Source organism: Tachypleus tridentatus, chromosome 13 (genome assembly GCF_004210375.1).
Source record: "Tachypleus tridentatus isolate NWPU-2018 chromosome 13, ASM421037v1, whole genome shotgun sequence".
Classification (NCBI taxonomy): domain Eukaryota; kingdom Metazoa; phylum Arthropoda; class Merostomata; order Xiphosura; family Limulidae; genus Tachypleus; species Tachypleus tridentatus.
This window is the reverse complement of record NC_134837.1, coordinates 139,333,399-139,349,054: the sequence shown is the minus strand read 5'-3', so window position 1 is coordinate 139,349,054 and position 15,656 is coordinate 139,333,399. Positions and strand designations below refer to the sequence as shown.

At 34.8% G+C, this 15,656-nt stretch overlaps 1 protein-coding gene across 1 annotated transcript; it reads left to right on the top strand.

The window, feature by feature from the left end:
* The first annotated feature begins 1,617 nt into the window (after positions 1 to 1,617).
* Positions 1,618 to 11,731, top strand: LOC143238244 (uncharacterized). Its single transcript, XM_076478311.1, has 2 exons — positions 1,618 to 1,853; positions 9,524 to 11,731. The coding sequence occupies exon 2, from the start codon at positions 9,627 to 9,629 to the stop codon at positions 10,278 to 10,280; it is 654 nt and encodes a 217-aa protein (XP_076334426.1). The 5' UTR covers positions 1,618 to 1,853; positions 9,524 to 9,626; the 3' UTR covers positions 10,281 to 11,731.
* Positions 11,732 to 15,656: the final 3,925 nt, after the last annotated feature.

The following is a 15,656-nucleotide window of genomic DNA, read 5'->3' as shown; positions in this document are numbered from 1 at the left end:
TGAGGGTCGCGAGCTCGCATCCTGGTCGCGCCAAACATGCTCGCCCTTTCAGCCGTGGGGGCGTTATAATGTGACGGTCAATCCCACTATTCGTTGGTGAAAGAGTAGCCCAAGAGTTGGCGGTGGGTGGTGCTGACTAGCTGCCTTCCCTCTAGTCTTACACTGCTAAATTATGGACGACTAGCAGAGATAGCCCTCGAGTAACTTTGTGCGAAATTCCAAAACAAACAAACAATCTTTTTATCTTCAAACAACGAATTCTTATACTAGATATCTTCGTGTCTGTACTTATCCTGCATTGAATTTATACGAGAAATTTATGCACAGGACTGCTTCGAGTTTGTACGTTATCAACGACTGATTCCGACTAAGAAAAGTTTGTATGTTATCCTGAACTGAATTCACACAAAATATGTTCATAAAGGAAAGCTTCACCTTCGTACTTAATCTTAAACTAACCACAACTAAGAAATGTTTGTAGTAGATAGCTTCGTATTTGTTGTTATCCTGCACTGAATACACAAGGTTTTGTATTAGAGATCTTCGTGTTTGTTCGTTATCCTAAACTCAATTCACTCAGATAATGGTCGCAGAGGAAAGTCTCACATTTTTACGTTATTCTTAACTGATTTCAAACAATAATTCTTTTTCAGAAGAAACATTATATTGTACGTTATCCTCAAGTTAAAACATACAATTAATATTTATACGTTATCCTGAAGTTAAAATATGGAAATAACGTTGTATGTTATCCTGAAGTTAAATCACACAAGTGACGTTTTTAGCTTGGGGATTTTATTATGCTAAACTTTTGTTATACAAACAGCTCATTGTTTAGCTTTGTGGTTAAAAAAAGTGTATAAGCTATTTAATAATTGAACGTTAATTGGACATTTTAAAGCGAGTCATTACTGTTCGAATCTTTTCTTTTTACAGAATCTCTCTCTGTCATTGATATTAGTAACGTTTTGAACTGTTGATATTTACATTTGAAAAGCTTACATGCCATTTTATTAGACACATTGGCAAAATAGCCAATCTGGAACTGGAAGGTTCAGTCATATCCACTCCTATTTTAATTCGCATACCAGAGGGAGAAAAAACAATTAGGAGCACTAGTAACCCACTTAATTATTCTTAACCAAGTTACAGAATTAATTGTTCAAAACTGAATATGCAGAGTTTCATCAATGAGGTATCGTGGTGTCAAATGTTGCACCTCCCAGCCCTTTAGCCGTTAGGTCACGCCCGTCCTGCATGTTAGATTAATAAAACTGCTACAGTCAGATGTAAAGAAAAGATAATACGTGAACAACGTTTTGGCACCATATATAAGGTTAACATACTACAATTGTATGGATGACATTACAAAAAAGATATATGGGCATGTCTTACTTATTTCTTTGTATTACAATACGTAATCAGGTCAACAGCAATAAAAGCACTACTCTCTGTGTGTATTTTCTGTTGTTTTCCCTTTACTTCAAATATAAGTTTGAGATGCCCAACAAGAGGTTGACTTTATCATGACGTAACATCAAGGAGAATCGCAATTGGTTGGTGAGTGAGGTATAACCTGTAGTTTACTAAACTCGTTACCAAACGGGACAAGAAACGACTAGTAAAACTGGAAGTTTATATCCTTTCTATAACGTGTTTATCGTCACAGATTTGTTAAAACTGAAGACCCATTTTGAGAATGTGTTAATTTACATAACTAAAACAAATGAATAGGGAAGGTGAAACGGTTGTTGAAACTTAAAATTTTTTGTTCTTTCGCTCTGAAAAGGAGCAATCATAACCGAAAAACAAATAGTTATCAACTAAAGCAACGTTTTCAGTGTTTAGTAGAGGTAAGTGTACATGCATGTTTTTTTCAGATGATTGAATGAAATTACTTCTGATAAAAAGTTTTTCTATTTCTAAAAAAGTAGTTAATTTTAAAATAAAATAAAGGAAGTCCTTTAAAAAAATCAAAACCTTAAAAACAATGTTTAATTATATATGTTTCAATAATTAGAACATTATATTAAAATATATATTATATTATATATATATATATATATATTAATGAGGCTTGAAGAACATGATAATTTTTTTAAAGATCATGTAATGGAAAAATTCGAGCGTTATCTAAACTAATGGTATCCTTTATTTTATATTTGGAACCTAGCATAGTCTTATGATAAGCATGCTCGACTGTAATCCGATACAGGAAAAGCTGGCTTCCCTATTTAGAGCAATGTAGAAGTTAAATTTTGAAAACGAGGAAATTTCAGACAAAATAATCCATGAGTTAGCGGTATGTTCTGTTAACTTTGTGAATTTCTTCTCATTCACCAATTCACATTCTGCAAAGGGTATGCTCTGACAGTCCATGCGTAGTTCATGGAAATTCTTATTACAGACTTTCATGTTCTTCAAAATTTATAAATATTAAATAGGTGGAAATGAAAGTTTACCAAATTGGAGGTATGATAGAACTGAAAATATATGTTTTGTTTATCAAATCAGGGTAAGGTAGAGTGAACGTAGGTACTTTATTTACCAAATCACAGTAATGTAGATTTGAAAGAAGTTACTTGTTTAACAGGAAAGAATAAGGTTCAGCTGAAAGTAGATGCGTTATTTAATAAAGGAGGGTAAAGTAGAACTCACAATAGATGCTTTCTTTCTTAACTCAGAGCAAGTTTGAACTGAAAATGTTATTTGTTCACCAAATCAGAATAAGATGAAAATGAAAGCAAATGCTTTCTTTACCAAATTATGATAAAGTAGAATTAGAAGTAAATACTTTATTTGGTAAATCAGGGTAAGTATAAAATGAGAATAAATGCTTTGTTTATTAAACTAGGGGTAATTAGGAGTGAAAGTAGACACCTTGTTTAACGAATCGAGAAAAATGTAGAACTGTTTGTTTGTTTTGGAATTTCGCACAAAGCTACAAATGTAGAACTGAAATTAAACTAGGGGGTAATTAGAAGTGAAAGTAGACACCTTGTTTAACGAATCGAGTAAAATGTAGAACTGTTTGTTTGTTTTGGAATTTCGCACAAAGCTACAAATGTAGAACTGAAAGTAAATGGTCTGTTTATTAAATTGGGCGGTAAAGTATAATTGAAGGTAGATAATTAATGTACCGAAAATAAGGTTGAACTGAAAGCAAATTGTTTGTTTATTAACCACTTAACAGTAGAGATGAAACTAGATACTTTGTGAACTAAGAGAGAGAGAGAACTAAAATTAGATGATTTTTCATCAAGGTGGAATTAAAAGTATATAAGATGTTCATAACACAAGGGTAAACTTGAAATAAAAGTAGATGTTTTGTTTATTGAATCACGGTAAGGTTGACTGAAAGTAGATACTTTGTTTACCTGGGCTTGAGAAGGAATGATAGTACATACTTTGTTCGACGTATCAGCGTAAGGTAGAACTAAAAGTACTTTGTGTTTTTCTTTTTAGCAAAGCCACAAAGGCTATCTGCTCAGTCCACCGAGGGGAATCGAACCCCTGATTTTAGCGTTGTAAAATCCGGAGACATACCGCTGTACTAGCGGGAGGGCCTAAAAGTACTTATTTTATTAAATTAGTATGAGATGCCATTCAACACTTCAACATAAAATTGAGGGCAATCTGAAGCTGCTGTTTAATAAACCTTATGCTCGATAGCTAACGCGAACTGTGAAAGTCATTGACATAGAGCTGGTTTATAACAGTAGGAGTAAGTTATGCAGTGATTGCATTAATCTTCAAAATGAAAGAAGAATCTTTCTTGTAAGAGAAGACACATGGGATGACAGGAATCAGTCAAGGCCTTAACGTCATCCAGATTACAGCATGAATCTCGACAGTTTAATTGCATCGTATTGGCCATTTTTAAATATGTGGGAAACATTTTAACTTACAACCACGCTATTTTTCTTTATTAATAGGACATCTGTAGACCTCCATGGTTCTTACCTTTAAGCGAGTTGGCAAATCTCTGTCAGTAGACATAGATTACAACGAATGAAGGCGTGAACGAATAATTGTTCTATCCTCATAACCGAATAAAAAAATGGACTCAAGCAGACACAAGAACCTGGAGCCAAAAAAGTAGACCGAGGCAGTCTCTGGAAAGAATGATGGGATCAGAGACAAGAGAAGCCATTGACTTGGCAACCGAGCTATCTAATGAGGTCAAAAACTCTTTACACCATGTGAAAACTACTCTGATGGGTGTACAGAAAGCACGGTCTGCACCCCCACTTTTATAATGAAGCACAGCACAATAGCATGTGTCTGTGGTGGAGTCAGGGAGAACAACTTTCGAGCCTTTGGGTAATAAATGTTGTTAACCATTTCTAAACACTACCTCTTTCTCCTCCATCCACTTAAGGTAAGAGAGGTTGGAACTAGTATAATTAACACATTTCGGATCCAGTCCACACTCGTAGTCGCCATGGTCTTTGACACCACAACGGACACACATCACAAAACTAGTACAAAATGCTTTTAAATAACAAAACCGCTGACACTGGAAACACCTGTGAGGGTTGGGAATATATGACCATACCTTACAGTTCAGACAACCTACCTTGATAATGACAGACGAATATGTCAATGTAAACGTCAAAATTAGAATATTGGTAAGCAGCATAATTCTTCTTTATTAGTGGAGATACGTTGCATTGCAAAACCTCCATGGCTGTAGGTGATTTCAAGGATTTCAAACTCTGGAATATTCTTCAAATCCTTATAAACATCAACTACTCGTGAGGAATTTAAAAGAACATTCAAGAGGAGTTCACTGTGCTTTGGAGTAAAGGTTTCCATCATCATCCACGGGTTGCCACGCACGACAAACAAGTGGGTGAATGTTCAGATAACAGAGAAAGTAAACTGAAAGTACAGAACCTTCCAAGGAAGGTCCCCTCACCACGTACAGGAATCCATTTCAAGAGGCAATATAAAGTAGAAGTAAAAGTAGATGTTTCATGTGTCGAATATTGCTTAAAGTGTTAAAATTAAGATTGATATTTTCTTCACGAAATGTAGGTAAAGTAGAACTAAAGCAGAGGATTTGTTTGCCACATTTGTAGCTAAGTATAAATAAAAGATTTTTTTTCCAGTTTAGGTTAAGAATTAATTGAAAATTTGTTTATCAAATGAAGGTATAGTATAACTGAAGTAGTTATTTTGTTTAGAAAATCAGCGTAAAGTAGAACTTAAAGGATCTGTCTTTATTTACTAAATTGGGATCAGAGAGTACTGAAAGTAAATATTTTGTTTACCAAATCTCAGTTCGATAGAACTGGAAAAATATGATATCCGTACAAAATCAGTTTAAGGTTCAACTGAAAGTGGATGCTTTGTTTACCACATTTGGAGTAAGGTAGAGCTCTGAAGATGTTATATTTATCTATGCATGGTTAAGGTTGAACTGAGAGGAGAAGTTTTGTATACCATATCTGGATAATGGAGAACTGAAATAGAGCTTTTTATATACCAAAGTTGTTAAGGTAGAACTTAAAGTAGATATTGTTTGTCAAATCAGGGTAAGGTTGGCTGAAAATAGATGTTTTGTTTACCAAACTGGGTTGAAGAAAGAACTAAAAGTAGATGTTTTGTTTGACAAATTTTGTAGGGTAGAATTGAAAGTGGATGCTTTGTTTACTAAAGCACGTTCACACCAACAATATTTTTGAAACTTTCACTATGATGTAGCTCCATCTTATCTCTCTTTAGTTAACTGGGGTTCAGGGAGTGGAATTCTTCGACACTACTCTAACCCAATTATACACATTGACAAAAGTGTAGATTTAACTAGACCTCCCTTAAATTTATACTTCGAAATTAAGCAGTTTTTGGAATATTGCGTTTATTTATTTGAGCAAAGCTACACGAGGGCTATCTGCGCTAACTGTCTGTAATTTAATTCTAGAGAGAAGGCACCTAGTCATCACTACCCACTGTCAACTCTGGGGCTACTCTTTTACCAGCAAATAATCAGTAGGAATGTTTGGTGTGACGAATATTCGAACCCTGACCCGCAGTTGAGCACTCTAATCATCTAACCATACTAAGCTGGTAGAACTGAAAGTATATTCTTTCTTTACTACATCATAGTGTGTGTGTGTGTTTTCTTACAGTAAAGCCACATCGGGCTATCTGCTGAACCCACCGAGGGGAATCGAACCCCTGATTTTTAGCGTTGTAAATCTGTCGACTTACAGCTGTACCAGCGGGGGGCACATCATAGTAAGAGAGAACTGAAAATAAAGTTTGTTTATGAAATCTCGGAAAGGAAAAATTTAAAGTAAATCAGAGTAATATGCTACTAAAAGAGGAAATCGTTCACTAAATCAGGATAAGATGTAGAACTTACACTATATGCTTTGTTTGAAAAGAAGTTTAAAATTCGACTGAAATAATATAATTTATTTACTGAATTAGAGTAATGTAGAATTGAAGGTTGCTTCTTTTTTTTTACGACATTTTGAGTAAGATAGACGCAGGTAATGAGAAAGTCGGGATAAGGATGAATTGAAAGTGGATGTCTTGTTCACCAAATCGGAGTAAGGTAGAACTGAAAATAGATGCTTTGCTTACTTAATCCTGGTAAAGTAAAACCTAAAGCAGATTTTTTGTTTACCATATTAGGATAAGGATAACTTTAGTGTTGTGTTTACCAAATCGGGGAATGTTTGAACTGAAAGTCGAAGCTTTGTTTACCAAATCAAAAAAGAAACAATAACAAGTTGGATGCCTGTCCATATGAACAAATTTTACATTACTTGTAACTGCATGATACCAAAGCAAAAACTCTAACTCGTATAACCTAAACCCAACAAGGGGCTCAAAGCAAGGTTTGCAATACTTATTCATCCAGTAAATAACCCCACAGTTCTTTAAAGATTGTGTACCACCGAAGATCGCATATGAACATGCAGTATACGAGAGATGCACTCCATAGACAGCCCCTCGAAACTAAAAGACGAATCTGCAGAAGATTTGTGAAGAGAAGGAAAAAACTTATGGGAAGAATCAACAACGTCGGTAGTTCCACATCACCCTGACTCGGAACACACCTCGTTTGATCCATCAAAACAATAGAAACTCTAACCCTAGAAATGCGCATAGCCAAAACCTATGTCAAAATTACGTAATAAACATTTAAGAAAGTAACAGGACGACCATTAAAAACTAAATGTTTATCACCACATTCAAGAATACGCGTTATGACACCTTGCCGCATACTTTGCAATAAACACTCCCTACGAAACATCTGATGTTTATCAACCCATAAAATCGTAAATAAAAAGAGGTAAAACACTGGAAAAAGTATTTCAGAATTGAAATCATTCAAAGAAAGATCTTATCCATCCCTGACAAAGTGGATAAAACCACAGAAAGAAATTGATCATAATCACAAAGAAACCGATCGACATGTGAAAGAACACATTGTATAGATACATCATCTACACCTCGTCTCGGTACAAGTCAGAATAATACTCATACAATTAGTATTGGTGACTACACATCAACATCCCGTTCCCATTAAATAAAGTATTAACCCCCAACTTCGACTGACGATAATATTTAGAAAATAAAAATATTCAGGTGACCGTTCACCCTGTTCCAGTTACAAAATATGAGAACGTAATGCAATTCTTTTAACCAAATCAAAAGCAATATCCTGAAATTCAACTTGTATATCATGTAATCGTAACCTAGATCGAAAAGGATAATTCACTAAAAGCCTTAACTTCTCGTCCAATAAAATCGTCGGGAAAAGAGCTCCCTCGCCCATCGCCTGCCACACGACCGAAATAATCGTACAGTCTCCCCTTTAAGTTTATGGTATACCAATTACAAAACTCAATCCGCTCACCTCGGACTACTAGCAATTACATTGGAAACGGCGTATGAACTCAACTTTCAACAAAAAACTTATAACTGAAATGCCAAGAACCGCGTCTACAAACAACTGAAAGTCCAGCTGAAGAAAATTGTGATCACTCTTGTGAAACCATAATTCTATAAAATCATAAAGGTGGCGTTGCAAGTAAGAAAATATCAGAACTTTATTAATTCGGACTGCCTTAACCACCGGTAACGTAATTATACCAAATAAACCGCTGCCGAGAACCAAATAAGCTACCCTTTGCCTAACCTTGAAGCATTATCCAGGGTGTTCGGAAAGTCACTGTGCAGTTTTGTAATTTGATTTAATTTTTATTGTTTTCAGCTTAAAAGTTGGTGTTTTGAACTGTAATGACTTAAGATGTGAAACTAAATTGCGTACATTTGTTACTTATTTTCAGAGTCGATTTCATTTTTATGTTTTTATTTACTGACTAATTCGAATTTGTTTCATTTTTGCCACGTTGATGGTCTGGTTCATTTTATTTATACAGAGTGTTCGGAAAGTCACTGTGTACTTTATTAACGAACATGTTTCAATATAGAAGTGCAGTGTAGAGGGAAGGCAACTAGTCATCACTACCCAACGCCAACTCTTTGGCTACTCTTTTACAAACGAATAGTGGGATTGACCGTAACATTATAACGCCCACACGGCTGAAAGGGCGAGCATATTTGGTATAATTGGGATTCGAACACGTGACCCTCAGATTACGAGTCGAACGCCGTAACTCACCTGACCATGCCGGGCCGAAAGTTAATTTTAATGATTAAAGATGATATCGTTATACTAGAATGATGATTTTTTTTTATAATTACTAATAATTAATTTATTAATTGTTTAGAATTAAGCGCAAAGTTACATAATAGGCTACCTGTGCTCTGCCCACCACGGGTATCGAAACCCGGTTTTTAATGGTGTAAGTCCACACGCATACGGCTATGCCACTGGAGGGTTACTACTAATTAATACCTATAAAACCGGATACTCCATTATTTTTATTTTTCACTTATTTAATACTAAAGAAACAGTAGAAAGAACAATAAGAAATTAAAACCTTTTTTTTATTAAAGTTTCAGATATTCCCTGAGCTCGTGACTCAATTATTACGTAGATATTGTTATAAAAAGAAAAAAAACCTGCATAATATTGTAAAGTTCTGATGACACATTGAGGATATATTTCAAACAGAATTTCTATTAACAAACGCAGCTATCCCTGCCTGATATATATACAATTGTACTTATTCAGTTCTACATCCAAACTTGACTATCATATACGACGCCCTGTTGCTCAGCAATACCATTATAGGCTTATAACTCTAACATTCTGGTTCGAGCCTTGCAGTGGGCACAACACAGATAACCCATTGTACAGCTTTGTGCTTAATAACAAACAAACACTCAAACATATGTATTTATTTTATTTTATTAGTGATAATGAATTTTATCACTGAATTTTTAATATATATTTATATTATTCAATATAATAATACTCTTTATGAAAAGTATTCACAAACTAGTTTCTGGTCTACAAACAGCTTGAATTTCGTGTCAAATATCAAATTTTTGACAAATGTGTGGCACTAAATTGCTTTACATTTTATTTTTGCAGTTATCAGAACCACATAAAGAAGGTGACCGTTAATTGTCTTTGTGAGAGTTTTGTCTTTTTAGAATCTATTGCTTGTTAAAAAGTAAAACAAGCAAAAGACGTGATGTCTATGGATCCATTAGACTATGATTCTAACGCTTGGAAATCTCTACTCATCGTAAGTAGTTCAATGGATGATCGTGTGCAACTGTCAAAAAATTGTAACGATATTGAGTTGTCAGTCAAAACTAGTGAAGAAGAACGTGTGGCTAATATTACACCAGAAACCGGCTCATCGCCCGAAAAGGAAATCAAATACAAACTTCGACCGCGTACGATACAAATTAGGAGGGAAATTGGTAAAATGAGAAGCTGCAAGATAGAACCGAAACCCAAACCTCCTCCCTTAAGCAAATACCGTAGACGTACGGCCAATGCTCGTGAAAGATATCGATTGGAGAAAATGAACCAAGCATTCGAACAACTTCGACAGGTAATACCACACTTTCCTAATAGAACAGACACAAGTAACTTCAAGCTTACTAAAATAACCACGCTTCGGTTGGCTATGAACTATATTGCTGCTCTGTCTGACATTTTACGGAAAACGGACAGCGAACAAACCCAATGCACAAGAAACGAGCCACATCATTCAGTAAATACGTTAGTGTCGAACCTAGATTTTACAAACATTGGCTTGGCGGTTGAGGACTTAGACCTTATGTTAGATTCAGATGAAACTGTTGTGAATTACACTGGTGATTTTGTGTTTTCATAATTCCTCCCTCCAATTCGCCATATTTGTATTTCTGTGAAGAAATACCTTAGAGCTTTGGGAGTGACATTAAGAAATATTTCCACCAAGTTTCCATACAAATTTTAAAAAACATCATATCGGTATAAAAACAATGCATGAGCCAACGGTATAGTATTCCTTTGACATAGTTGTCGACATACAAGATAACATTCCAATAAATAAACATTCCTAGAAGTCTATGTTTTAAAAGAAAATTAAATCATCGTCATACAGCTCTTTCTGTTGAAAAAGTCGGCTTATAACACGTGAAACATTTTCTTATAGAAGACGGTACCAATAATTCTAAGTAAGTAACTTTACGAGTTGAAAAAGAAAATCGGGAATGTTGGGGTGATACCCACGACTTAAATTATGATAACTTCAAAGAAGAAATCCATCTGTTGTTCTTGTTCAAAATTTCACCCACCATCTATGGTTTGTTAAAAAAGAAAGCATTACTTCCACTTTTTGTACAACCACTGTCACATGGTTATTGTTTGAAGGTTCACTAAACATTATGTATTTCGTATTTGAAACACCACCTACCACAATATAGTTCTTATTTGAAAAACCAGCTATCGTTATATAATTCATGTTTCAAAGTTCACGTAACATTATATTGCTCTTACTTAAAAGTGCACCCACCATTATATAGCTCTTCGTTAAAAGCCTACCTACCATTATATAGATACCATTTCAAAGTTCACCCACCATTGTATAGTTTTTTAAAGTCCACTTAAAATCATATAGTTCTTATTTGAAAGTCCACCCACTATTATACAATTCTATTTTGAAACTCCATCACCATTATATAATTTCCCTTTGAAAGTGCACCTGCCATCATATTGTTTTTATTTTTGAAATTCCATCTACCAGTTCTTGTTTCAATGTCCAGACATGATTAATTAGTTTTTGTTTCACTGTCCACCCAAGGTTATGTAGCTCTTGTTTGAAAGTCCACCTACCATTATACATTCCTTGTCTGTGAGTTCGCCTACAGTTATATAGTTCTCATTTGACAAACTACCCACCATTATATAGTTCTTCTTTGAAATTCCATCTACGATCATTTAGTTTTTTCGAAATTCTGCCTACTATTTGTAGTTCTTGTTTGAGAAAAAAAATGCCGAGTTCTCGTGTAAAATTGGAACAGGTGTTTAACGAAGTGCCAAACAACGTCGATCATCGTTCTTTTGCAAGAAGTATCAAATATTTCTAGAAATAAGCAACTGTGATGTTTTTCAACACTAAGCAAAATAGTTTATTAAGTCGTCCCAGATGTTTTCGTTATGAAATTATTGCAACATTATTTTTAATATATTATTATACCACACTTACTTGTGATAAGAAATTATATCCTTTGTAATGACAGTAAACCTGGTGTGGATATTATCATGTATTCGAAGTTTGTATTATCTGTTTAAAAAAAATAAAACGTCTGATCTCACTGTTCCTCTTTCTTCTTATATAAGAACCGTGATATTTCGCAACACTGGAGTTTATCTCGACTCAGAAAAACAATAAGTTTACTTCTTCAAATCAACTTTTTGGCGGGTTTTCAAAATTTTTAATGATATTTTTTGTTACTAGACTTGCCAATTGGTTTGTTTGTGTTTTATTTTAGGGAGGCTCAGTCGGCACATCGAATGGTTGGGAATTCAAAACGTTCTGCCAATGAAGAAATTTCACACTATCAGCTGTGGACGCGCTATAAAAGTAACTATCAACTACATCTTTCATTTTAAAGAGTAGGACAAAGCTTTAGGGATGTGGATGATTTTCGATGGCTACCTTTCATCTGGTAAACAGTTCAAAATTAGGATGGCTATGATTAAATCCTAACCTTGCCATCTGGTCTACATATGAATATACTACCGCTCACTTTGAACATTTCAATTGTAATTTCTATTTTTGTTAGGAACATGGAAGTAACAATCGATTTTAGCAAATATTTTCAAACAGGTGAATATAATTAAGTTACTATTATTGAAGTGAAAATTAAGTTTTTACTCTTACATTAATTTCAAGATGTTAAGTCACCACATTAGATAAGTTTACAATTGAAACACCATCTAGATACTAAATAATGCAATTTTATTTAAGATCTTATGCAGTTTCTGTTTTTCACCACAATTTGACATTTTAACGGGAGATAATTTGTCTGAAAGGTACAAAAAAAAGTTTTCAAATTCAGACTAGACAAAGCATATCATATCATCATAGTTCCGAAGTGTACGTACCACTGTGAACTGTTAGTTCATTAAAAGAATGAGAGGTTAATCCTAATATTCACTTACAGGTTCTGTTGACTAGCTGTATGGCGTTTAATCTATCAGCTAAGTATAAGAAACAGCTACGCACAGGTTGCCCCAGTGCAGCCTTGTGTTAATACCAAAACAATCTTGGACCATAAGAAAATATTTCTTTAACAAAAACTGACAACAGAAAATAGAGCAGCTAAATCGTTACTGTTATAAAAATAATCTAAACATAGCATAAATGGATCATTTTGATTTGATTGTTTGACATTTACTGGCCAAAAGCCACTAGGCTCTCTGCGCCAAACAACTGATAACAATTGTAAAAGTAAACTTATTATAAAACGTAAAAATGTATCGAGTTAAAATGAAACAATATCCAAAATTTGGAAAAAATATTTAAATAGAAACGAAAAGGCCAATGACTCGTAAAAAGCTAAAACCATAAGGAAATTTAACAGTGTCACTATCACCTATGACATTGTCTGGCATCAGGGGTGACCCCATAGAAAAGACGTATCTAAACTGGCGTCGTTTCTGATGGTCATAACAACAACACTACATTAAAATGTGGGCTGTTGTAGCTTGATTGTTATAAAGACCACATATTGATGGATCAGTCGCAGATAAAATAATACGACGTGTTAAAAAAGTGACGGCCAGGTGGGTTAAGGCGTTCGTCTCGTATTCTGAAGGTCATGGGTTCGAATCCAAGTCGTACCAAACATGTTCGCCATTTCAGCCGTGGGGACGTTATAATGTGACAGTCAATCCCACTATTTTTTGGTAAAATAGTTCAAAAGTTGGCGGTAGGTGGTGATGACTAGCTGCCTTCCCTCTAGTCTTACACTGCTAAATTAGGGACGGCTAGCGCAGATAGCCCTCGTGTAGCTTTGCGCGAAATTCAAAAAACAAACAAATCCTCTCGGTGTTGATGCCTCAAATCACGTGAAAATTATTTTGTGCTAAAAATATGGTATAGTCCTCTCCCTATCCTCACTATTCCTTCCAGTGAGTAGCCGCATCCACTACCTTTGGCCCTAGCTTCTGGCATCTCCTTGGGTCTACCTTATGCTGCTCTGAGATGTGGAGCGATTATTAGTTTACGCTCTCAGTGGTTGCAATATCCGTCTACTGACAGAGACCTGCCCACTCGACCAAGGGCAGAATCCATGAAAGTTGACAGACCTCCATCTATTAAAGGAAAATAATGTAGTAAAAAATAGGAGTGTTATTGCTCTCCACACAATTCTCTTTCACGTAAATAAAAATGGCGAATTGTAGTACAAATTATATTTTTGTTGTATTTTTATATAACTCGTGTTATCTGGAACTCTTTGACCAAGAAAGTTATTAACGCATAAACATCTGAACTGTTTCGTGTTTTAACTCCATAGATATGTATTTAACAGATTGTTGAGAATTACTGGTCATTCTGAAATTAAAATATAATGAATTTACAAAGACTGATGGAACACTTTATGAGTTAAATAAAAAAAAATATTTGCTGTTAAACATTTAACAGTTTGAGATAATTTCATCCAGTGTTCTGAAATATTTGTTTTAGATTTTACTATTTTAAAGTCGATTTCTCACCTTATACTTTGTTTTGTCGTTATAGAGCCTAGTGTGGCTAAATTGATGTGTCAGAATAAGAATCTGAGGGTCTTCGGTTTGCGTCACATTATAGAACACATTATAGATTCGTAAGTACGTTATAAGAATGATGGATAAATTCCACTATGTCAATACAGTGTACCTAGACCACATGTAGAAAAATCATGTCAAAATCAGAGGTGGTTAATGCAGATAGCCTTGATATAGCTTCGTATAAATATTCAAAACAAATTCGTCTTTGTAACATAAAATGGCAAAAACATTCACGCCCCAAGAGTAGATCAATGATATATTTACTGACTTACTAAAACCTGGAGTACCATTCCTAACAATGGACAGCACACAGACAAGCCATTTACTTAAAAACAACGACAGGAACATCGTATATGAAAGTTGTGTAGAAAACATACGTTTTGCTGCTCAATGAAGAAACAAATTTTAATACGTAGAGTTAAAGACGCTATCGCCAAAACTTTCGTTTCGTAAGTATTTATTTCTTATCAAAAGAAGACATCGAACTCAAAATATATACTCGAGTTTTAAACATAGCGACTTCACTTTAGCATATCAGAACGAAAGTCATGATAGTATCTTTCTTTATGAAGCGATAAACATGTTAATAAATTTATTCTTGGCCAAAATAATTGCATACTTTTATGCATCGATATTATTCTCTACATGTATGAAGTCGTTAATGAGTAAATGCTCCAGCAATAAAAGAAGGTAGCATATTATCAGACAAACACGAACGAATTAATATTCTGGTTTGTATAAGTTGTTTTGAGCATTTGTTCACCATTTGTTTAGAAAATTTCTCTGAATTTGGTGTAGAGTCATGCCTCGTAACGCGCTAGTAATTATAGGGCGTCAAATTGTTCAACTGTTTGGAAATAGTATAAACCAAATCGTCATTGTCAAAACATTAGGGTAACTCCAGAATCCTGATCAATTGGACTACATGAAATTTTGTTACATGAAAGTCTACTAGTAGACTCCAAAAACCTATTATCTGAGATGGCTATGTTTTGATCAGGTTAATACATCAAGATCGAAAGAAGTCTTGCAACACCTTACGAGAATAATGGCATAAACACAAATTCAGAAGAACAGTGAGAAAAAGACACATAAAACAGGGTATTTTTGTAAGAAGGACTATCTGTAAACCAATATTAACCAGAATTCACTGTTTTTCAGATAAATCCTATTTCTAACTTGTTAAAGGCCCGGCATGGCCAGGTGGGTTAAGGCGTGCGACTCGTAATCTGAGGGTTGCGGGTTCGAATCCCCGTCGTACCAATGATGCTCGCCATTTCAGCCGTGTGGGCGTTATAACGTGTCAGTCAATCCAAGTCCAAGAGTTAGCGGTGGGTGGTGATGACTAGCTGCCTTCCCTCTAGTCTTACACTGCTAAATTAGGAACGGTTAGCACAAATAGCCCTCGTATAGCTTTGCGCAAAATTTCAAAACAAACAAACAATTTGTT